Source organism: Manacus vitellinus, unplaced genomic scaffold (genome assembly GCF_001715985.3).
Source record: "Manacus vitellinus isolate BGI_N305 unplaced genomic scaffold, ASM171598v3 scaffold_25_pilon, whole genome shotgun sequence".
Lineage (NCBI taxonomy): Eukaryota > Metazoa > Chordata > Aves > Passeriformes > Pipridae > Manacus > Manacus vitellinus.
In genome coordinates this window covers 4,874,272-4,899,349 of record NW_021939882.1, presented here as the reverse complement: position 1 = coordinate 4,899,349, position 25,078 = coordinate 4,874,272, and the positions used below count along the sequence as shown (strand labels likewise).

General features: G+C 40.4%; 1 protein-coding gene across 2 annotated transcripts; it reads left to right on the top strand.

The window, feature by feature from the left end:
- Positions 1–1,195: 1,195 nt before the first annotated feature.
- On the top strand, positions 1,196–23,560 carry FBXO38 (F-box protein 38). 2 transcript variants are annotated; one of them, XM_029960253.1, is made up of 21 exons: positions 1,196–1,380; positions 2,483–2,616; positions 3,692–3,855; positions 4,231–4,396; positions 4,733–4,870; positions 5,187–5,324; positions 5,749–5,842; positions 6,352–6,482; positions 6,795–6,965; positions 7,219–7,361; positions 8,210–8,432; positions 9,082–9,201; positions 10,093–10,272; positions 11,890–12,609; positions 15,759–15,859; positions 16,091–16,193; positions 17,224–17,390; positions 19,749–19,894; positions 20,709–20,812; positions 21,074–21,187; positions 22,428–23,560. In XM_029960253.1, exons 1-21 carry the CDS (start codon positions 1,253–1,255, stop codon positions 22,604–22,606), a joined length of 3,564 nt encoding a protein of 1,187 aa, XP_029816113.1. In that variant the 5' UTR covers positions 1,196–1,252; the 3' UTR covers positions 22,607–23,560. The 2 variants fall into 2 exon arrangements, with proteins under 2 accessions (XP_029816113.1, XP_017929117.1); XM_018073628.2 differs by having other exon boundaries at positions 1,237–1,380; positions 3,768–3,855.
- Positions 23,561–25,078: the final 1,518 nt, after the last annotated feature.

The following is a 25,078-nucleotide window of genomic DNA, read 5'->3' as shown; positions in this document are numbered from 1 at the left end:
AAATTCATGACAGCATACAGTTGTTAACTTAAAATGCATACAAAAATGTGTAAAGTCATGTGTTCTTTCTACAATTAGATCACAGGGAGGCTGTCAAGGTTTCAAATTTTGTGCCAGCGTATAAATCATTTGTGTTGGAGAAGGCTAAACTTTTTCTTTTCTATTTCCATGAGATATTTTGTTTTTCTCCTCAGTTGCCACTTCCACATAATGTGGTACAAACACTGAGGTGTGTTTACATCACAGTGAAGGCTGTACCAGAGTCTCTGCTGATAAGTTTTCCAAAATCTGTCTTTTCTTTACAAGTTGTTTTTCCTCATCCACTGACTTTTGGCATTCAACCTCTTAAACAGGTTTACTGAGTTAGTGGTGCTTTACCCTCTTCACCAGAGAGCATTTTTGTTCTCGTCTTAACGTTGTTTTACATTGTCTTATGTTAGTATAAAATAAGTGTTTGCTAGATACAGTTGTGAAAATGTCTCTCAACATCTGTATAAGATGTTATTCTCATATTAGCACTGAGTTCATATTTAATTACTTATTTGTTATTTCTCTTAATAATTTTGTGTGTTTTTAAATGGAACATTACTGTTGTTTCAGCCCATGTGTGCTGCAGGAGCAGTGTAGACATGAACACGTTAGTTCAGTGAAGGGAAGGAGGACAGGATTTCCTGCATGTTGCTGCTGAGGCAATGACTTTCAGTTTTTCTGCAGCTTTGATCTTTAAGTAAGCAACCTGAATATTTTATTTGGTGTTCTAACCTTGAAGAGGAGATAGTTTGAGGACTTGTAATAGGGCATTTTTTGAGAGGAGGCATTTTAGAAGCCCTTTTTGTTTTTAAGAAGAAAAAATAAATAATTTTTCTGCTAGGCAGAGACTTTGGGTTTTCTTTTCACTGGAGTGTTCGAGTTGGTGTTGACTTGGTGACATCTGTAGTCTCTGCACAACTTTCTCGTGATTTGTCTTGACCACAGGGTGGTATCTCTGAAGACCTTTTATTCATGCAAAAGAATTGATCTCTAGTTGAACCTGAGGTGATTTTCCTCTTTGTCCATTTCCCTTTGCTTAGGGGAACTGTCTGATTTGTCTAATCATTGTCAGGTTGTGTCTGAGACCTGTGCTAAACAAACTACAACTTGTTTTTTGCAGCTTAACTGGTGTGTCCTCCTCTACTCTGTCCCTTTTCTCTTTCAGTTGCACTGAATTTCATAACATTGTGAACATTTCCTTCCATCAGAAATTGGTGCAAACATGGGTCCCCGGCGGAAAAATGTGAAACCAAGCTCAGTAAACAGGGAAGGTTCTGAGTCTACCAAAGCTGATGAGCCAAAAGATTACATGAACCAACTCTCTCATGAAGTGCTTTGCCACATCTTTAGGTGAGCAGCTCTTTAGAAGTCAATTTATTGTTTATTGTTATGTAGTTTTCTGTTATTTCTTTAGTCTTACCTGCATTGATGCTGGTGTCACATAGTATTCAGAAAGTGTGGCTGTACCACGAGTGAACTGGTGCATAAAAAGGGATGGTAAATGTTATTTTTTCAGTTCCAGAGTTCATTTGGATACTTAGAAAGTTAATTTATGTGAGTGTCATGAATATAGAACAAAAAAGAAATAAATCATTGATATAATCCTGTCACTAGTGTATAGACATTGATTTTTAGAGCAGAGATACATCTCAGGTAGAGCATAGCTGAGATGCTTGTTTTGAAATTGTTGCATCTGCTTCATAGTGAGCAGAAGGGAACTGGGATGAGTATTTAATCTTCCCTACAATAAAATCTTTCTCCAAAATGTTTACTCATCCATATTTTGTCCAAAACATAATGCTTTCCCAAGAAGTTCTTTGAAAACAACAGCATTCCAAAATATTTGCAAATTGAGCACGTAGAATGTACTAAAAAATGAAAGTAGGTTTAATTAAACTGTGTAGCGAGTACTGTGGCAAATGGCTTGGTCAGCAGTTTCTGGTTTGGTTTAAATTACATATCAGGAAGAAATTCTCCCTGTGAGGGTGGTGAGGCCCTGGCACAGGTTACCCAGAGAAGCTGTGGCTGCCCCATCCCTGGAAGTGTCCAGGGCCAGGTTGGGTGGGGCTTAGAGCAACCTGGGCTAGTGGAAGGTGTCCCTGCCCATGGCATGGGGTGGAACTGGATGGGCTTTAAGGTCCCTCCCAACCCAAACCATTTTATAATTCTATAATTTATTAGAGAACTAAAGCATCTCTCTGTTTTAATATTATATGTGTACCTTCAATAGTCTCAAGTCAGTGTCAAAAATTGATGAGTCATTCTGCTTAGCAAAATTTCACATTTTAATTGAGCACAGTCTGAAAATTCTGTTTGAATGACTGTTATTACACGCTAGAAATACATGAGTTTGTGCAGTCAGGCTTGGGATGTGCTTTAGTTAAAAAAAAAGTAAAAATCAAAAAGGATCCAGCTTGGATAAATCAGAGGGGTGTTTTTTCCTCCCCCAAAGGTACCTTCCCTTGCAGGATATCATGTGCATGGAATGCCTGTCCCGGAAGTTGAAGGAAGCGGTGACGCTGTACCTGCGGGTGGTGAAGGTTGTGGATCTGTGTGCAGGCCGCTGGTGGGAGTACATGCCCACAGGTGAGAGACACCCCGAGCATCACTGGCTGCTCTGCTGCCACTTAGAGGGACGTTTGTACATGCAAAGTAAATTTGCAAAAGCAGTAAAAGTACTTGGATGTTTTGTTCCTTTTGGCTTATTTGGGTGGCTTCCTTGAGTATGTGGTTTGGAAAGTTTGTGTCTCTGTGTATAATACAAATATTGGGTATTACTGTAGCAGAAATGGGGATTCTCTGTAGCCATCTGTAAATACAATCTGTGTTTGTCTGATTGTTGTAAGGGAGTTTATCCAAGGGTTATTCCATGAAGAGGCTGTTTGCATGCAGGCAGGAAAATATACAATGGAATGAGAGAGCAACTCATCTGCCAACACTTAACAATGTAAGAATAAGTTTTGATGTCACACCTCAAGTCATCTTCAGATCAATAGATAAATTTCTCAGTCTAGGTGAACCCTGTTCACCTAGTATTAGGGTTTCTGTTGGATTTAAATCACACTGCTGGGATTTGTTGGGGGAGAGACTAAACGAGTGAATTTGAAAGTTAGAGGAGTTACAAATTGAGATTTATAAGAGCTGATACCAGGCAGGTGGTTAGACCTAGCCTAAGGTGACTTACCTGTTTAAAATCCTTTTTATGTGTTCTCTTACATTAGATTAAAATAAATCTTTGCTTAAAGAAACCATCTTGTTTCTTTGAGAAATGTGAGCTGTGGTGAATAGTGATGAACAGATACAACTGATCCAGCTGGGGCTTTTTTTGAACCATGTAGTTGATAAATGGAATTCCACGAAAAATAGAGACACAAAGCCTGACAGTCTGCAGAGGCCCTTCATCTGAGAAAGGAGAGAGTATACTTTACCTTGTATTCTACTGGAGGAAAACTGTAGCAAACCTGCAAAATTCTATGCCAAGGATACATAGGCCATGATTTTTAAAATGTGGAAGTAAAAGACAAGCTGTTGCTTCACTGAGTACAGCTTTCAACACCACAGAATTTATACTGCCACATAAAGAGAACAGTGTATTTGGCTTTCCCTTTACAGCTGAGTGTCTGCTGTCACACAAATACCAAATCTGTTGTTGTCATCTTAGGTTTCACTGATTCCAGTTTCCTAACGCTGCTGAGGAAGATGCCAGACATTGAACAACTTTATGGTCTTCATCCCAGGTATCTTGAAAGACGCAGAGTCCGTGGCCATGAAGCTTTCAGCATTCCTGGAGTTTTAGAGGCTTTGCAGGCCTGTCCAAATTTGCTGGTGAGTGGTTGGACTCGAGAGACAACCTCCTTCAGCAGCAGAGATGGTGCATGTTAACAGAGCAGAAGAAATGTGATGGGGACTTACTGCTTACAGGGCTTTGTTTTCAGACCTGGCTGTAGAGAGGAGCAGCTAATTGTGACCCTATTTTCTAATTAGTACTATTTTTAGTTGCACCAGTGGGAGTCACAGATGCTCTTAAGTCCAGAAATGAATTAAAACTGATCCCTCTGCTTTTAAAAGGACAAGTCTTGCTAGAAATTAAAAGTGAGATAACGCATTATGTATGGTGTGCTGCTGAGAAGTTTATGTAGTTAAGAGGATGTTGTTACTTGAACTGGTGTTAGAGCATTTGCTTTGCTTCCTTTTATCCAGGGTGTTGAGACCTCTCATTTAGAGCTGGTGGAAGCTATTTGGACATACATGCCACAAGTTCACATTTTAGGGAAGTTTCGTAATCGTAATGGTGCTTTTCCAATTCCTCCTGAGAACAAGCTGAAAATACCTATAGGAGCTAAAATTCAGACTTTGCACTTAGTAGGTGAGTGTGGTAATGATGAAGTAGTTGGCTTCAACACAGGTGAACTTAAAGGCTTTGAAACTCTGCAAGATTGTAATTCTTTTTAAGAAAGGGACTTTGGGCTGTGGTATCTTTGAGATATTAGTTGCCGTATATGTGATAGCAGGTTCAAAAGGCAAGTTCTAAAAAACTGTATTGACAAACTGAGGTGAAGAACTTGTATTTAAAGTGTTTACAGCTTTTCTCACGTGCCACATAGTAAAGAAAAACTTCCTTTTTAAAGCCAGAAATTTGTCATACAGTTTGTGGTTTCAAGCTTGTTTAAAATATTTGTTTGTTTTGTTTATGTGTTACTAGGGGTGAATGTCCCTGAGATTCCTTGTATTCCAATGCTGAGGCACCTTTATTTGAAGTGGGTGAGACTCACCAAACCACAGCCTTTTAAAGATTTCCTTTGTATCAGCTTACGTGCTTTTGTCATGAGGAACTGTGCTGGTAAGAGGGATTCATACGTGAAGGGGATGTTAGAGCATGTAGGAAATCTGATTCTGTTAAAGTTGCTCAGGCACCAAGTGTAAATGGAAGTCTTGGAATTCAAGATTCTGAAAGCAGTTGTTGTTTTATTCGTGGTGTTGGACAGAAATGTACCCCTGTCCTGTACGTCATTTGGTGCTTTGTGGTTCTCTTGACTTCCTGATCTAGATAGATATATGTGGATATTTTTTAATTCTTCCATGTGACAGTCATTGAAAGCATCAGTTCAATGATGTCAAGTGAGCAACCTGCTTTGTCTTTGGCCTTTTCTGTGTAGGACCCACAAATTCTCTGAAGTACGTTCCCCTGGTGACAGGCCTGGCTTCTGCTCGAAATTTGGAGCACTTAGAACTGGTTCGTGTTCCATTTCTTGGAGGACTTATCCAGCACGTGGTAGAAGATAGCTGGAGATCAGGTATGAAAGTTTTTGTCCCTCATACTTAAACAAAAATAAGTAAATAAATAAAAGTATTAGCAAATACTGGAGGCATGTGAAGCTTAGCTTTTTTTGTCTGTAGCATATCTTTTCTTGATCCTTATTTTGAAGTTTGGAATGGTTAGCACCATGGTTATGGTGCTAAATACGCTTTTTATCTGGTATTGTTTTGATATTCTAACTGCAGTTAATTCTTGACTGATGACCTGCCTTCAGTTGCAGTTGTTGGTGAGCAGAACTAGCAAGATTGGAGGAGAGCTGGGTGCAAATATTGGTTTTATTGATTTGCTAAAAAAGATGTGTTTTGTTCATTCACTTGTCAAGACAACACTGATGGCAATGTATAAGGCTTAAGGTTGTGATCTGTGAGTGAAGTGAAAGAAGGTTGTTTTTTATTTGCCAGGTGGTTTTAGGAATTTGCACACTATAGTTCTGGGAGCTTGCAAGAATGCACTTGAAGTGGATCTTGGCTACCTCATCATAACTGCTGCACGAAGGTACTGACCTTCATATCTCTCTTTGCCTCCCTTCTCCTTTTTCAAAATAAATGACTTAGTAATGAAGTCCAAGAAACAGAACAACTGTCAAAAGTTTATGGAATGCACATTTAAAGTTTATATAACAGGAGTATTCTGTGGTTCAGACAACTGGAGTATGTCTGTTTCTGAATTCGTTTGTGTCATAAGACTTGTATTCGAAAAGTGTGGTGCTGTTGGTCTCACAATATATTCTTATATATTAACGATAAATAATATATCATCATAAATCATATTATAAATAATAAATATGATATATACTATATATTTTATATATACAAAAATATATGTAACTGTCAAATACTGCCATAAAGATACAGCAGATAGCCTCTGAATCCTGCCACAATTGAAAGAATTCTTTCATTTTGAGAGGTCATCTCCTTGAGTGTTTTCTGTGGCAATTGTCTTTTGGCATGAATTTTAATAGGAGAAATTCTTAATTACAATTAACAATTCTTAATTGCATTCAGGTTGCACGAAGTGCGGATCCAGCCTTCCTTGACCAAAGATGGTGTTTTTTCTGCTTTGAAGATGGCTGAACTGGAATTTCCACAGTTTGAAACTCTTCATCTAGGATACGTTGATGAGTTTTTACTACAGTGTATGACATTTTTTTATATACATAAATTATTTGACAAACATAAGGATTATGTGAATTATGTGTTTTCAGTCATGTGCTAAGAGTGATTAAAAAGAATATTAACGTTGCCCATATGGAGGGTGCTGATTTCATACAGCCATATATGTTTTTCCTCACTTCCTGAAACTCTTAGTGAAATTGGGAAAGTCCCAGCTTTACTGAACTGAAGGAATAATCTGATCAGTTTTATGAAAAGGGGCTAAAATAGGGAGTTAGAAAATCATGCTATAAAAGGCAAATTTACTGCTGTGTCTGCTACTATCTTTTTCTTAGGTAAAATGACGAGTACGGACTTGGTGAGGTACGGCTTGGCTGATGTGGTTGAAAATCCAGGAATTATTACAGATATTGGTATGAAAGCTGTAAATGAAGTTTTTTCTTTCATCAAGTATCTGGTCATTTACAACTGCCCACATCTACATAACCCAAATAATTGGATCACAGGTATTGCACACCTTTGAAATTTTGGAGCTATTATATGAATTACTGTGCTAGTAAACCAGAATTTCTCTGCTCGTAGTACTGCTTGTTCTATTTCTTAGTAAGTACAGTAGATATGCTTGGTTTGGAGCCATATTGGTGCTGGTAACAGTCAGAATGGAGATACAGAGGATGCTCCTCTCAAATCTGAAAGGGGTATAATGACAAACAAGTGAGAGGGGAATCCTTCAGGAAATGCTTCCCTTCTCTCCCACAGATCATTCAAGGTGGACCCGCTTGGTTGATCTCACCCTGGTGCGCTGCCACGCCATAAAGCTGGATTCTTTTAGTCAGTTCATCGAGTTATTGCCAAGCTTAGAATTCATTTCTCTGGACCAGATGTTTAGAGAACCTCCTAAGGTGAGTTTCAGAGAATGGTTTTGCTTTTTATTGTTGCCAGCTCATTGGAAATACAGTGTGTTCCAGCTGCTATGCATTCTTTTGAAAGTTGTAATTAAGTAGATTGCTAATAAAATTATTCTGGTTTGCTGTTGTTATTATGATATACTGGGGAGAATGATGATACTTCTGCAAATGGGAGCAGTGGTAAGGTATGATCTTGTATGAATATGTGACCAGAAAATAAGACTCATGTTGATTCTGTTGAGGTCTTTGTGGATACTTCATTTTGCTGCTGCTTTTTATACGATTTCTTTCACACTTGGGGATCTGTTTACAATGCTAAGAGGTTTTTATGGTTTTGTAGTGGGTGAAATAAGGGTACTGTTCCACTCTTGGAGTGGTTTCAAAGCTTAGGAATTTTATTTCTTCGTGTTGTCCCCTCCCACACTGTAACATAAATCCTTGTTAAGCTGCTGTAATGCAATGGAAACTGCCTACGTAGAAAACTGCTTTCTTCAGTCACTAGTTCTATCTTGAGGCTGCTGTGTTCTGGGAAGGCTATATATATAATCTGCTGTTTGTATTAATGTAATATGATCCTTTAGCAAATGGAAAACAATAAAGTAAAATTATGTGCTTTGTGGAATTCCTTTTCAGTAGGAATTTAACAGAGTGTAAGTTTTCTGGGTTACCAACCTGAACATGGACCTCTGCAATGCCTAAGGAAATATGAGGGACAGTCTCCCTATTAGTATTGTGCTATCCCAGACATTACCAACAGAATGCTTTTTCTGTTGGCGTTAGGGAATGTTGTTGAGATAACTTATCAGTTTTTTCAAATCTTAATAGCTGCTTTTTGTTCTCAGGGCTGTGCTCGTGTGGGCCTAAGTGCAGGCACAGGAATTGGGGTCTCCTCTGCCCTAGTCAGCAATCAGAACTCTAACAACGACAATGACAACAACAATAACCACCAGAATAACAATAACCCAAACATCCACCACAACAATCACCAACACCCAAATGACCAGAATGAGGAGAATGAGCTGCGGCAAGATGGTCAGGCTGAGGAGCAGCAGATTGCAGCTGAGGGTAATCTTTGTGAACCTGTGTAGGAAGTGATTTTATTTGCTCTGACATAGATAGGGTGATAGAGAAGATATATATGGAAAGCTTGTTGCTCTTTCAGTTCCTGGTAGCTTTAATCCTTCGTGGGGGCTGTCTGCATGTCTCTGATACCTGTGTGATAAAAGCTGTCATTGTGTGGTGTCTGATGGCTGTTACAGGCACATTGCAGGGCAGTGATGTGTGTCAGTATGGGTGTTAGCAAGGGACAGTCTGTGTGACTCCTCTGGGGAAGTGCCAAGTGTTTTCTAGACTCCTCTGGTCAGAGCTGGGAGAATATCACAGTGTCAAATGGTATATTTTTAATATTTCCCAGCAAAGGCAAAAGTCATTGGAGGGAATGAATATGCAAATCCTGGTTATGCTGCTCACTGTGGTAGAACAAGACTTCTGAGGAGGAGTGGAAGATTTGGGTGAACTAAACCCTAAAAGTTAGGCTGGGGCTTTGGCTAAAGAGATGTAGAGCAAATATGTGAGCGACTTTATGCAACCCAGAGACTCTCTGAGGGAATCAAGGCAACTGTTACTTATTTCTTGGTGATTCTGACTCTCTGTGGGTGCTTGTGGGCTTTGTTCGTTCTGTTTCCTATTCTTGACCTCGTCTTCATCTTTTCAGCACTGAATGAGATGGAGGAGGTGGCACAGGAAGAGGAGTTTGCTGCTGGGCAGGGCCAGAATGAGCTCCCGGCTCACAGCCAAGCTGTTGTTCCTATGGAGGTGGATGAAGAGCAAGCAGGTAACTCCATCTTTGGAAAGAAATGACCTTTTGGTATCTCCTTCTCGAGGGGGTAAATATTTCAATATGAGTCTGGTTTTGGATGCTTTTCTTTAGCTGCGTTGTCTGTTGTGTTTGGAATGATGCTAGCACAGCTCAATTCTGTGAAGAAATTTATTCTGTTTTAAAGTCTGTTTTACAGTCCAGAGTTCTCTTTGCATATAGAGTGAAATACCTTGATCTTAAAGCCTTATTTTTGTGCTCAGTATAAAAAGAGCACAGGAGGCCTCAGTGAACTTGTCTTGTGCCTCTGGTGTTGATGGCCTTACTTATTTCACTGCAGCATGTGGATTCTTTTTTGCCTTTTTTTTTTTCAAGCCAGAACAACTTGTTCCAGTGTTAATTTTATTTGTGTTAGTGACACAAAGCAGTCTTGATCTCTTTTATAGCCACTATTTGCTGGACAACATAATTTTCTACTGAATATGCCAACAACACGAAGTAACATCCTTGTATGCTGGATCTGCTCAGTTTTTCAAGATTTAGAAGGATAAATACCAGTGTTCTGACCAACATTTCTGTTGTTGTGGTGGAGGTTTCAGGGATTGTTTATAATATGTAGTTTACTCATACAGTTGTGGAAGAACCTTTAAGCTGTTCTGAAGCAGAGAAACATTACAGAAAACTTGTGTTTTGTTTTCCATTGTGACACTCTTCCCCTTCCAAACTAGAATGCTTTAGTGCTGAAATGCTCTTCTTCTCTTTAGATTTTAATGGAGGAGCCACAGAATGGTTGGCTCATTTAATTAAATTAATTTCTTACCATTTTTTCAAGCATTTTTAGAAGTTCTTCAGCACTTTAATCCATGTTTGGCTTATTTTTACATGAAGTGTTGGTATTCTACTTTTCAGGACCAAGTGGCATTCAGCCTGTTGTAAAAGCAACACCTATTACTATCCACGATTCAGACAGTGAGGATGAGGAGGAAAACATGGGGACTTCAAGAGCCTGCATCTCCAACAGCATTGCACAGAATTACTCAGATGGAGAAGAGAAAAGCAGAGATCCAGTGGAAACTAGAGAACCTTCAGGTGTGGAATGGAGGGGTTCCTGGGCACTGTTAAGCAACATTTATTTTTGAGCTTCAGTCTTTCCATCTTGTTCAGTTTTATGTCTAGCTTTGATATGAATCTAGAAGGACATATTTATTTCTCTGAGCTTCAATCACAAATACTGTATGGAAACAAAGAAATAGTGGTGCTGCACTGATCAGAAACATGCAGCTCCTCTTTTGGATTTCCAAGTGACCAGAATTTATCATGTCTGTGAAGCTAAATTTGCAGCTGTGTTGTCAGATGAAGTAAATATAGTGTTAAACCTTAAGGAATATTTAGCTAAGCAGTTAACAGAAAAATCTGGCATTGTGAAGAACTGAGAAATATACTGGTCTAGTACTAGTTTAATTTCTGCAAAGCCTAGGACTTAGCAAAGCAGTAATGGCTCTTCCTACTGTAACTGGTATACTCCCTACACAGCAGTCCCTCTCCCGTTTAGTGCATTTATTTCAACAACACTGGCAATTCCAGCTTGAGAACATGTAGAGTGCTGTGCCTATAGTGTGAATGTCAGTTCTGGTGTGAGGATGAAATAACCTGTGTTTGGACAGAATTTGCATAAACTTTTGTACTGTCAATTATGAGGATTTGGTGCTTGGATTACTGTAATTAGCAGAGAGGATTAAGACAGTAGACATTCAGGAAGAGTTTCTTCCCAGAAAGGTTTGTCAGGCATTGGAAGAGGCTGTCCAGGGCAGTGGTGGAGTCACCACCCCTGGAGATGTTCAGGGAATGGCTGGACGTGGCACTCAGTGCTCTGGTCTGGTTGACAAGGTGGTGATTGGGCACAGGTTGGACTCGATGGTCTTGGAGGTTTTTTCCAACCTAAATGATTCTGTGATTAAGTTCCTGTTGTGATTTGTACATTGTTTGGTGTGGCTTTTTTATTCATCTGTGAACTGAGACTGCCGTTACCTACTGACACCACACCCCATACCCAGGAGAGGGAGCTGAAGATTGCAACTGAAAGCAGAACTTTAGTACTCTCTGTAACTATTTGATTCCTCATTTGTATTCCTCCTATTTAGGAAAAGAAAAGCCTATTTAGATTGGATACTAGAAAAAAATTCTTCCCTGTGAGGGTGGTGAGGCCTTGGCACAGGTTGCCCAGAGAAGCTGTGGCTGCCCCATCCCTGAAAGTGTTCAAGGCCAGGTTGGATGGGGCTTGGAGCAATGTGGTCTGGTGGAAGGTGTCCCTGTCCATGGCAGAGGGATTGGAAATAGATGATCTTTAAGGTCCCTTAGAGCCATTCTGTGATTCTATTCTTAGTGTGTCGTTCATATTTTTGTGCTTTGGCCTATTTAAACAGTGAGCTGCTCTGTGACAATATGAGCCTCTCTGGCAGATTTGTATCTCATTTACTGACAAACACCCCAGCACATCACTACAAAAATAGCTGCAGGACATCACCAAGAGTCAGCAACTGCTAGAAATATTAATAATTCCCATAACATAGCATGGTCCTGATGAGATTTGTCATTGGCCTCTAGGCTGCCTTCTGTTTTAAGTAGTCTTTAACAGAGTAGCACTCAGCATTTATTTAAGCTGTGTTGTGGCTTGTCTCATTGTTCTCCCTTCCTTGGTTCTCACAGTGAGTGGTAAAGGCAAGACACCCCTGCGGAAAAGATGCAGTGCCAGCCAAGGGGGCCAGACAAAGCAGTTCCACACGGAGGAAAGCAGCTGTGAAAAAGGCTGTCAAGTAACCAGTGAGCAGATTAAAGCAGACATGAAAGCAGCAAGTGACATGCCTGAAAGGAACAAAAGCAAAGATCCTTATGCAAGCTGCAGTAATGCTACAGGATCAACGGGAACATCCAGCTCCTGCAGTGCTGCTTCTCCTAGCCCTGACTGTGCACAGACAGCTCATGGCCACTGTGCTGGCACCAGCCCAGCAGCTGGAGAGGAATCCAGGCAGTGTGTCTGCTCGCCTTGTAAACGGGAAGGTTCCAGTGAGAGAGAGACTGAGGAGAGCTCTGTTTGTTCCAGGTGTTCCTCCTACAAGCCTCAGGACACACAGCAGAGGACTAGTGGGGGTTGTGATGGGGAATGTCCATCCACGAGCGGAGCCTGCAGGAACGGACCAAGCAGCGCTGGGGCAGATTTTGCACTTAGGACACGGCCAAACTGTGGGGCTGCAGGAGACACAGGGGAGGAGAGGACTAGTGGGAGTGCCTGCGGGGCTGCCAGCGAGGAGCAGAGCACGGGCACACAGCCCAGGAGCTGTGAGCTGGAGGACAAGGAGGAGTATCCTCGCCGACCACTAACCAGAGCCAGGAGCAAGCTGTCCCACGTCCCTCTGGTGTCGGAGCCAGGTATGACTTACACACAGATAGTAACGTCTGAGTAAGCTGCAGTGCTGCCATGAGACGGCGCTGAGCAGCTGCAACACCCACAGGTAGTACTGGTGGTAAACATGAAATTTGTTAGTTAATACTTTAAAACCAAGTGGCTTGTCAAAGGGTCTGAATACTGATGGAACAGAAATTACTTGATGTCACTGCCATGACTAGGTAAAATAAGAGATTTCTCTGAAAACACCAGTGACTTTTTTTCTCCATGCAAGTCTTTCTGTATGTGTTATCCATACATTCTAAACAGTATTTGATTTACTCATTTGAAAAGCAGTTGCAACTTCTGTTGATAGCTCTGAGTTTCTGTGAAGGCTGTTATTCATTGGAACATAAGACTGTCTCCCCTATTAAGATCCTCCCTTCAAAAGGAGGAAGACAGCAGGTACACTTACATCTTGGCAAGAAGGCAAAGGTTAATAACTGGTACTTTATCAACCAGTAATTATAGTTGGGCCAAGCTTGTGGACCTGCATGTTGGGTTCTGCTTCCAAGTGTATAAGGCACGGTGATCAAACTTGTTCGAAATAGTCCTTTTGTTAAATAGGTTTGTGCTTCACATTATTGGTTTGTACATTTTACATAAAATAAAATAAAACTCCTGAAGGGCTGGAACGAAGGGAGAAAAGAACAGATGTGAGAAGGGAACTTGCTGTTTCTTTCAAATATACTTGGTTTCCAAAATAGTGATCTTAGTCTGGCACCACCTCATATATCCAGGATTCTTTGTTGAGAATATCTGGCAAGTAAAATGAAACTGAAAAATCTGTGTGTGTTGGAGGTAGAAAAGACTGATAGCAAATTCGTACCTCTGTTAACATGGAATGATTCAAACACAGTATGTCCTGGTGTTTTTCCAGTTTATCTTCATGTTTCCAAGTGTTAATGAAACCTGAATCACCTGGGATGCTGTTCTGCAGCTAGACACATCTCAGATTGGAGAGATGATCTTCCTGTTAAATTAAAATGTCAGTTTTCTACCTTGCCCATTATGAGTAATAATTAATCTGCAAAAATCAAAAGAAAATATTTCCTCTCTATCCTCAGCCATTACCAATGCATGAAGCTAAGTCAGTCAGATCTCAGTATTAAATTAGGGTATCTTTCTGAGAGTATCTCTGTTTTCGGGTTTCAGCTGTTAGTCAGGAAAAAAGATCTGTTCTGCTTGTGGAGAAAAATGGTTGAGTATTTGCTATATTTAGCATATATAAGAAGAATTGCTTTCCTAGCTCCATACAGTTACGTGTATGTCTTTATGCACTTTTCCTCTTTGAAGCATGAGGTGTTAGCTGATGCCTGAGGCAGAATATGAGACTTGATATGCCATTTTTATTTTTTAAATCTGTATTTTACACATAGGACAGTGAGGCTGCTTCTGCCTGGTGTTACAGGGCTTTTCATTACTAGGACAGAACATACAGCTCCTTGGAGTATAACCTGAAAATGCTTTGTTGCACAGTTGGAAATGTTTTTTCCATAAATGGTCTAAAAATGTGCCTTGAATATGACAGCTTTCTACTATTCTAACATAAAGGACATTGTGGTTTTCAGCTTCTGTAACAAACTGTGTTTAATATTAGAAAGATTTTTTTCTTTCTCTTAAATGATTTACTCATTCTAAACAGTGCTTTAAGCCAAATATTAAAGACTATGAAATTTTAAAAGCATTATCACCACAGACTAACTGGCTAGAGGATGACTTGTGTAATTTTGATTTTTACTTTAATCAGAATGTAAGCCACACTTGTACTGTTTGGTTTTTTTTAAACTTGTTTTAGTTTGTATTTGTAGTGAAACTTTTCACATTTTAAACCGCATGTTACTTGAAACCTTCTGTAAAGATTTCTTGGCCCAAGGCTGCATCTCAAACAATTCTACACAAAATCGGGAAAATTTTTCCTAGAATCAGGCTGGGAGGTATTTCACTGTCTGAACATACTCCAGGAACTGTCAGAAAGTTCCCTGGGGATGATGATTCACAGGTGCCACAAGTCGAGCATTAATATTCCATCTCTCCACCTGATCCCCTAAAGCAGTGGCCAGAATTCTGGAGCTCACAGCCCACTGGATGCCACATAATAGCTTATATAGAGAGAGATGGAATTTTATTATAAGTAAGAAAAGAGGTATTTTTTAATGTTAATGGTAGTTTAGCATGAAGTATGTGAAGGTTGTGAGGTACATTCCAGGTTGTCCAGAGAAGCTGTGGCTACCCCATCCCTGGAAGTGTTCAAGGCCAGCTTGGACAGGGTTTGGAGCAACCTGGGATAGTGGAATGTGTCCCTACCCATGGCAGGGGGGTGGAATTTAGGCTTTAAGTTTCATTCCAACCCAGACCATTCCATGTTTCTATGAGTAGTTTGTATATAGACTTTAATATTTTGCACATCTTTCTTGACTGGGAATCTTTGTGGACATGACATATGTTTTAACAAAAAAGTCAAAGGAAGCTTATTGTTAGTAAAATAACTTCTAATTTTGATCTCTTAATCACAGAAAATTAATTGTAGGGCATTTTTTTTCTCTTGCTGTTGGAAGTAATGGTAGTGGTCATTTCTTTTTGAAGACTTATTCTTCAAATCAAGCAGGAATTTCATGTCATTGGTGCATGAAATGGAGTAAGAAGCAACTTGGGAATGTTAAGTATTTTATACCTGGGTATCCTTTGCAATATTATGAAAAACTTAGTGACAGTTATGAAGAGCAGACTTTCAAGTAGTTTGAGATTATTTCTACTATTCAAACATTAAAGCTATTTTGGTTCTCATATTTGTCAAGGTTGTTCTGTTTACTGCAGTAACTTAACAATTAATCTTCTGTTCTCTTCTTGGCTCCACATCTTTCAGTGATGTTGAACTTGTAGGTTCAGCATTCCTGTGTTTTCATCTATAAACAACCCACCCCCCTGCCCCAAGTTATTTAGTGTGAATGATTCTGAGCACAAACCTGAAAGCAGGTTTTGTGCAAGAAGATAATAAGTTGTTTTCAAGCCACACAGATGTTTTGATCTGTAAGAAATGTATGTTCTGATTGACCATTTTCAGCCAGGGAATGCCTCCACTGTTATCCTGAAATGTAACAGAGGAAAGATTTTTCCATATTTTTGTTTCCAGAAGTAGCCAAGCCAAAGCCACGGCAAACTACCAAGCGGAAAAGGACAGCTGACAAATCCACAAGTACAAGTGACCCAGTTATTGAAGATGATCATGTTCAAGTAAGGGCTTTTTCTTCACTTCCTACAGGTTTATCAGCTATAGCTGATAAATCACCAGTAACCTACTCTGTAACTTCAAATACCCATTGTGAACTGAAGCTGTATCATATTGAGTAGTATGCAGTTAATATCTTTCCACATCTGGCAGTATCTTTTAAAATTCAGTGTGTTTATTTGTTTTTACCCTGTCATACATTTTTTTCTTTTTTTTTTTGGTTAAATTTTCACCAGGTACTGACTTTGAAATCCAAAAACCTTGTAGGAATCACATTGACCAATTGTGGAATAACAGATTTGGTACTGAAAGACTGCCCCAAAATGATGTTCATACATGGTATGTAGTTCATGTTTTGCTTGTCTCCTCCATCTGGCATTATTAGGAATTCTTGAAACAATTCAAGTCAGTCCATTGCTTATTTTGTATTCATCAGCTGCATTGCTGCTTGTCAGGCTGATGCTTAGAACACCAAATATTGCTGCTTCTCAGTTTGAGTGCCTTTCCTTATAACAGGTTTAATAAAGATTAATATCTGCAAATCAACAGATGAAATTATCTGACAATTAGGAAGATGAGTAGTTTATTGGAGAGTGATAATACAATAATTGGAAGTTGATGAAATGAGTTTCAGAGTAGCTTGTTTTTATTCTCTCATTTCTTCATGCTTCCATAGATTATTTAGCTGACATGATGATACTTTCCTCCTTGACATGATAAAAATCTGTTTTCAATTATAGCACTTAGGTTGCATTACATTCACATGCCAGGGCGTGTGACTGTTCCTGTACTGGATCATTTACTGTTTTCTGCAACATCTACACTTAAGACCTTTTCTTCTGACATGACATATATCTACTTAGCAGAGAATAAAGAAATGATTTCTTTATTCCAGAGTACGTCTCAGAACATACATTGATTTTGAACCAAATTTTGGTTAAATGAGCAGTGTTGCTAGAAAGGAAATAGCTTTATTTTCCATTGTGTGGCTTCACAATACTCTATATTTGATCTGATTTTGAAGTCAGTGGTTTTCAATTGTGGCAGTCCACAGACCATTTCAGGAGGCTTTGTGAAAGGAAACAAAGGGAGAAAAAGGTTATTGTTAGAAGAAATTTGACATGGCCTTTTAAAAGGATCCTTCTTTCAAGTTCAAGAATTACAAGTTTGATCATAATATGGAAGAAATGAACAGCTGGTGTATTTCTCTGATATACTTAAATTGCCACCTTAACTTCAGTTATTCTCTGGTACTTACATTACTTGTTTGCCTTCTTTAGAAACTGTCAGCCTTGAAAATCTCTGACAGGAGGCTCCTAAGGTCTTTTCAGTATTGTTTCTTTTAATAATTTGGTTTGCTCTTTTATAGCTACAAGGTGCCGTGTGTTGAAACACTTGAAAGTAGAAAATGCACCAGTTGTCAATCGGTTTGACTATGCCCAGTGCAAGAAGTTAAACATGGATCAGGTTCTGGATCAGATTCTCAGGATGCCACCAGAAAGAAACAGGATCATTTATCTTCGTCCAATGCAGCAGGTACACAACCAGCCTGGATTTCATTGTGAACACACCTGAAGTTCTGCCTGTGGTTTTCAATTGATGCGACAAATGTAAATGTTACAGTAACACAACTCTGAGAAACTTGCTTATTAAAACTTTAGACCATCAAGGCTTTTATTGCAGAATCTGGAACTTGGATGGTACTGAGTTTTAAGACTTAATCTTACTACCTCCAGTATTCATTGCATCAGAAGATACTGTAAGATATTGTGATGCACTGAACTAATTTCAAACTGAATAACTAAAAGAAACTGTGAGAACTCAAAGGAACTGTAAGAACCTAAGTGCTACTATAAGCTGCTAAGTGATACTATAAACCAGCTTATAGCTATATATAAGCAGAAGCATGACATAGGCACAGGTATCTGAAATCTTTGATCTAAGTCTATTCTATTAGATTTAGTAACAGCAGTTAGAGTTTGGAATAGACAACTCTGCTGAAGGCAGCATCCTCTTGTGATGCTGAACAGTGTTTTAGGACAGTTGTGGTACTGGGAGCTGTAAGAAGTGACATTTATCATAGAATCATAGAATAGATTGGGTTGGAAAAGACATCCAAGATCATCAAGTCCAACCCCTGATCCATCTCCAATTACTGTATCATGGCACTAAGGGCCACGTCCAGTCTCTTTTTAAAAACCTCCAGGGATGGTGAATCCACCACCTCTCTGGGTAGGCCGTTCCAATGCCTGATAACCCTCTCTGTAAAGAATTTCTTCCTAACATCTAACCTAAACCTCCCCTGGCAGAGCTTGAGCCCATGTCCTCTTGTCCTGTTGCTGGTTGCCTGGGAGAAGAGACCAACCCCTGCCTGGCTATAATGTCCCTTCAGGTAGTTGAAGAGAGTGATGAGGTCACCTCTAAGCCTTCTCTTCTCCAGACTAAACAACCCCAGCTCCCTCAGCCTCTCCTCATAGGACTTGTGCTCAAGTCCCTTCACCAGCCTCGTTGCTCTTCTCTGGACCCGCTCCAGCACCTCAATATCCTTCCTGAACTGAGGGGCCCAGAGCTGAACACAATACTCAAGGTGTGGCCTCACCAATGCAGAGTACAGGGGAAGGATCACTTCCCTGCTCCTGCTGACCACACTGTTCCTGATGCAGGCCAGGATGCCATTGGCCTCCTTGGCCACCTGGGCACACTGCTGGCTCATGTTCAGCCTCCTGTCCATCAGCACCCCCAGGTCCCTTTCTGCCTGGCTGCTCTCCAGCCACTCTGTCCCCAGCCTGTAGCGCTGCAGGGGGTTGTTGTGGCCAAAGTGCAGGACCCGGCACTTGGCCTTGTTGAACTTCATTCCATTGGAGTCAGCCCATCTCTCCAGTCTATCCAGATCCCTCTGCAGAGCCCTCCTGCCTTCCGGTAGGTCGACACTCCCCCCCAACTTGGTGTCATCTGCAAATTTGCTGATGATGGACTCAATCCCCTCATCTAAATCATAGATAAAGATGTTAAAAAGGACTGGGCCCAGCACTGACCCCTGGGGAACACCACTGGTGACTGGCTGCCAACTGGATGCAGCTCCATTCACCAGCACTCTCTGGGCCCGGCCCTCGAGCCAGTTCCTGACCCAGCACAGAGTGCCCCTGTCCAAGCCATGGGCTGCCAGCTTTTCCAGGAGTATGCTATGGGAGACAGTGTCAAAGGCTTTGCTGCAGTCCAGATAGACCACATCCACAGCCTTTCCCTCATCCACCAGGTGGGTCACCTGATCGTAAAAGGAGATCAGGTTGGTCAAACAGCATCTGCCCCTCCTAAACCCATGTTAGCTGGGTCTGATCCCTTGTCCATCCTGTAGCTGCTGTGTGATTTAGTGAGTTTAGGTCATTTCACACGTATTTAAGAGGGTTTAATTTAAGATCTGGAATGTTGGGGGTTTTTAACTTTATCACTCTTACCAGAGCATTCCGTATTGTACTTGTGGTGCTGCTTCTCTCCTGCTTTCTGGCTTGGTCTCCCAATGAGGGATGAAGGGGTAATAAAAACCCAAAACCAAACCACCAATGCCCTCCTCCTAAGCCAGAGACAAATTCTGAGATGTGAATGTAGTTTTAGACCGTTATGTAATTTTATGAAGTTTGCTTACATATTGGAATTGTGAAACACATCAGGAAATAGACATTTCCTATCCAGTTCCACTGCTTGAGAAGATTCATTGACAAAACTGTACTAGGAAAGTTTTAATTGTGTATTTAATTATGTATGTTGTTAAAATTTCTTTTTACTGGACACATTCTCCTAGAATTTGGGGTGTTTGGATGTCTGTGTGCTCTTGACTCTACAATCACACCTCTTTGTTTCTGTTGGTCACAAGTCTTTGTTTCCTGCTCTTCCCAGGTTGACACATTGACTCTGGAGCAGAAGATCTTTAGTGGCCCTTATCCCTACCACATCTGCATCATTCATGAGTTCAGTAACCCCCCCAATGTCCGCAACAAGGTGCGAGTTCGGAGCTGGATGGACACAATAGCAAATATCAACCAGTGAGTACCTGCCCTTCAGGGACTGTGCAGAAAAGGTGTTCACTGCTCAGGGAGCAGCTGCAGCTTCAGTCAGACCTGCTGGATTCTGTCAGCCAAATCAAAGAAAAAAGCTTTGGTGACTAGGGAAATTTGAATTCTAGATGGTGCAATGTAGAATTTCAGTGTCAAGATGCAACTCATACAAAACACAGACTATAAACCTTTCCATGTGGAAAATACTACAAATTCTCCTACAATAACCATAGAATTCATCATATAAGTCATGCAGCAATAATGCAATTGTACATTGAAGTAGTCAGGAAGACGGATAAATACCTTCAAATCTGAAAACAAGTTACCTTTAAAAAAGAGTGATTTACTCCAAGAACTAGTTTCTGTGGAAGGTGATGTTCCATCAGTATGAACTCCTTAGAATTCCCATCAACAGGAGATTGTATAGAGTGGCTCTCATCCAGCTGTTTTTAACCAGTGTTTTTGTTGTGCTGGCTTTTCACTAAAATTACTAAGAGAGCAAATTTACTTCTGAAGTTTGGTTTAGTTGCAGCTCTGTTGGATTGTTCCTCAATCAGATAGAAAGGTGTGCTCAAAGATACCTTCAATGGTTTCTCACCCAAACTGTACCTGCTGGCTGTGGTTGCTCTCCAAAGGGAAGGGATTGATTCTGAGTTGGTGTGAGGGTCTTGGAGAAGTGCTTCTATGGATTCAGGCTCATTAAAGGAAAGGTTGTGCAATAGGATTTCCCATTTTGTTTTCCTTCCCCCCCCACCTTCCCATTTCCTATCACTCCTGGCTATAATCTCTTCCTTCTCTCTAGAGAGCTTATTAAATATGAGTTCTTCCCTGAAGCTACACGAACTGAAGAAGACCTGAAGAAATACACTAAGTACCCTTGGGGCCGAGATATTTACACTCTAGAAGGTGAGTGTTCATAGACAGCTGAAAGCTGGTGACAAGTCTCTTGTTGAGATAAGTAGCTTTGCATCATTACAAGAGACATGGGTAATAATTCTTGGGAGGAAAGTGGAGGAACCTTGGCACAGTGGGGGAATGAAATGAGGAGATGCTTCTCCTGCATTAGAGCGACCAGTCTGTGTGATAATCAAGTTTACTTGATGAAGAGTGATGATGCTGCAGGAGTGACGTTGTGCTCTTTGGATCCTCATCCTGTCTGTCTCCTAGGCATTGTGGATGGTGCTCCTTACTCCATGATCACTGACTTCCCGTGGCTGAGGTCCCTGAGAACAGCAGAGCCCAACAGCTATGCCAGATATGACTTTGAGGATGATGAAAGAAGTGCGTAATCTGGTTTGATGTGTTCAAATAACTTGTTGCTTGTCCTAGGCTGACCTTTATTTTTCAGTTTTTCTAGTTCTTGGGCTATTTTTGATAGACTCTGTTGGGAGCTGGATGAGTCCAGCAAAGGAGAGGGCAACAGTGCTACAGCAGTGTAAGGAGCAGCTGGGGCCCCTAATACTGACAGAAGCAGAGCCCATCTGGTGCTCAGCCTGAAAGTGTGATGGGTTTGTCACATCTGGGTGCATTTAAAACATATACAAAGTTAATTCTGTGGTGTGTAGTCCCAGCAATTTATGTTCTGTAGAGTTTACTGGCATTGCTGCTGAAGGCTCAGCTGAACTGCTGCCTCTGGCTTTGCTTTGCAAAGGTTGTTAAGGTAGGCTGAAGAGAGTCTAGCAGAGAAAATGTGAAAACTCAAACTTGGCATTAAAGAGGAAAGAACTGGACTTGAAAACTCTGGAACAGGTGATGTGGATTAGTTTTTGTTATAGATATGCCTCCTTCTATTTAGGAGCTTGTCTTCTCAAATATTATAGTAGGCAGTTCCTAGGGCTCAAATGGTAGCAGAGAAAAGTATGTTCCTCCACTACTTAATTAGGAACATCTTGGAATCTCCTTCGTTAGAGGTATTTTTAATTGACATTGTTTTGGATATTCTTATCTAGCTCTGTTTCAAGGGCATGAATCTCAAGAGGATGAGGAAGAGATTTTCTCTGCTATACCTTTCTCTGGTTTTCTTTTTTAAATTTTATTTTAGATTGATTCATAGACTTAATGCTTGTACATCAGTATGTAGGCTGAGTTACCAAAAAAAATTAAATATGTTTGATTTAAAGGAGTAATTAGATTAAACATGATGTTAAAACCCTAAAAATAAAGATGAGACTTTTGCTTTATCCTTAATTGCTTTTGTTTATAAAACATTTAAGTGATCAGTGGAATGGGTAACATGGAAGCGTGTCAGAGAGGCCTCAGGGAACGGTTTGTGTTGCTCTGAGATTCCCTTCACTCACAAACATGAAGTTGACATACATTAAATGAGTATGGGAGCTATTGAAAGGTTTCAGTATAGGGAAGGCAGAATACCTCTTCTGCTTGAATAATATCCCTTAAACATAGCTCCTCAATGGAAGATTTTTCCGTTTGCTTTGCTTTCCAAGACTTAACGCAAAGCAGATTGGCTTGTGAACTTCTCTGCAGGAAACATTCTAGCTTTTATTCTTGTGTGCCTTCCCAGCTACTATCTATGCCCCCCGGAGGAAGGGCCAGCTGTCTGCAGACATCTGCATGGAGACCATCGGGGAGGAGATCTCGGAGCTGCGGCAGATGAAGAAAGGGGTGTTCCAGCGCGTCGTGGCCATTTTCATCCACTACTGTGACGTCAACGGGGAGCCCGTGGAGGACGACTACATCTGAGGGGTGTCCCCCAGCCTGGCACCCCCCCTCAGTTCTCATTGGCACTGCTGGCCAAGAAAGCAGGTGGATCCTTTCCGAATGCAAAGCATTTTCTTGAAACACATACTTTGCAGTTGCTCTCACTCATTTTTGGAAAAAAAGATTATGTAGTTAAATGTATAATGAAAAGTAAAAATTGTATACTAAGATTTGTACATAGAGGAAACAAAAGAAAAAAAACCTTCCTAATACTGAGACTTTATTTCATATGTTTATACAATTTAATTTAAATTCCATTTTAATGAAGGCCAATAATTAGGAACAGGGAAGAATATTTCAGAACTTTTCAGCCCATACAATTCATAGCAGTATTTTTTTTCCTTATAAACAGAATTCCATTTGCTGTGTTCAAAAGAGTCATCAGAGTCTCTTTTAATCTGTGCCTTTTTCTTGAGCATTTAAGAGTCCAGTCTGAGTAAACCTGTTGAGCACAATCTTTGTGTCTTGTGTGCATTTTTCAAAGGGACAGAATATTCTACAGCTGTTGCAAAGAAGGCTAAAGCAGGAAAAAATGTAGCAAAGTTGGTGATCTGTGGTAGTTTCTAGAATTATCAAATACATTTTGGGGGAAAGGAAAACCCCCATGTTTAGCACCTTGGAAACAGAAGATATGTTCTAAAGCATTTTGTACTGTTCAGTTTCATTTTAATAGTGTATTTGACTCTGTACTATGAAAAGTAAGTTGCTAATTGTTGGTTCCACTCTCTTTAACATGAATTTGCACATACTAGCTGGCTGTAAGCTGAATTTTTGCTTCAGGCAGGCAGAAAAAAGGGGTGTGTAATTGCTTGGTTACAGCTGTATCAGCACAGGATCCATCTGACACAACCAGTGAGCTCTCGGGCTGGGTCGTGCTCACTCATGAATGCAGATTTTCCATATGGTCAGTAAAAAACTGCTGCTATTTGCCCCTGATTATGTGTGTTTGTTGTGTATTGAAAATGCCTCTGGTTCCCACAGTCCCATAGGTGTTTTCTGTGTATGTCCAGAATTTGCTGTGAGTCCAGGTATAAAAATGCACAAATTAGTGTTGAACTAGCTGTGCTGTGCTGTTAGCAGTGTGTCCAGGGGGTGGGAAACCCCTGAAGGCCAATTTGCTTCCCTGTGGAAGTGTCTCCTTGAATTCCCAGCTGTGGCTACACAAAGGCAGCTCAGCTCTGCCAGGCCATCAACTCTGGCTGGATCTCTCATCCATGTTTTTTTAAAGTTGCAGAGTTACCAGCCTAAAAAATGACACTTCCTGTGGTAAAAGCCCTAGAGCAGGTTGGTTTATACCATTATATAATTTTGCACATCATAATGATTGTGATTCTCTGAACTTTGGTGTAAATGTGATTAATGGGGATTTCTATGACATTTAGCTCTGTAGAACTGAAGAGGCAAAACTGCTCAACACAGCAAAACCAGTGTTGGTTTTCTCTGCATCTGTCCCTCTGTGGAAGTTCTTGAGGTAATGTGGAACTTGAAATATATGGAATAAGAGGAAGAGAATGGTGGGAGCAGCAAGAGATTTGGTATAGCATTTTCTCACACCTGCTTCCTACTCTAACTGGAGGTGGAGCACTAAATACCAGATGAGTGAATGTTGTTCAGTTTGCTTTAATGCAGGATCAGAGTTAATGATTTAGTTATAACATATTTAGCCATAGATAATATATTCAATGACATTCAGACAAAACATAATTGTGACCCTTTCTAGGAGTGTTTCAAGTAATGTGAGTCATTGATTCAGTCATGTTTACCATTTTAATACAGGAAAATGTTACAGAGTTTCTAGAGTATTGCACCAGATCTCCATCTGGTATCTCTTAACTTCAGCATTTTGAAGAAGTATTTATACAAATAATGTTTATTTATATTCAATATTTCCGTAAGCAGTTGAACCTTGCAGTAGTTTTAGCTTCTTAAAACATTACTCCCATTTTACACATAGTGGTGATGTAGTGACTTAATTCACTGTGTGTCCTGAGATCTAGGGGTGCTTGAGGATCTCAGATAAGACCGGGGAATCTGCTTTCTTCAGTATCTGAAATTGAGGAAAGGAGCAAAGCAGAGGAAAATAATTATTTTCCTGCACAACCTTTGTTAGTTAAATATATAAATAATTATTACTGGGACCTGGATGGGTATAGTTGGACTGAGCAGGAGCTGCTGCACAAACTATAATTTGCTCACCAATTTGGCTTCAGGGGTGATGTGCTGGGTGTGAGCATGTCCTCAGGGCTCTGCCAGCTCCAGATAAAATGCTGCCCCAGGGCTAAGGGCTGCAAATGCCTTCAGTTGTTTTCCACCCTGAAGAGCAAAGAGTTGCAGTTGCCATTTGGGTTTCTGGTTTGTTGGTCTGTGGATCCTGCACCAAGAGCTGACATCAGCCCCAGTTTGCTGGTGGGGTGGGGGTGTTATGAGTGTTTTCTCTTGCAGGTTCTTATAGAA

Excerpts from the sequence above, each read along its gene's own strand:
- FBXO38 (XM_029960253.1), top strand. The coding sequence starts at position 1,253 with ATGGGTCCCCGGCGGAAAAATGTGAAACCAAGCTCAGTAAACAGGGAA. Across the intron at positions 4,871-5,186 it reads TGTCATGAGGAACTGTGCTG|GACCCACAAATTCTCTGAAG; the intron begins GTAAGAGGGATT and ends TTTTCTGTGTAG. Across the intron at positions 7,362-8,209 it reads TGTTTAGAGAACCTCCTAAG|GGCTGTGCTCGTGTGGGCCT; the intron begins GTGAGTTTCAGA and ends TTTTGTTCTCAG.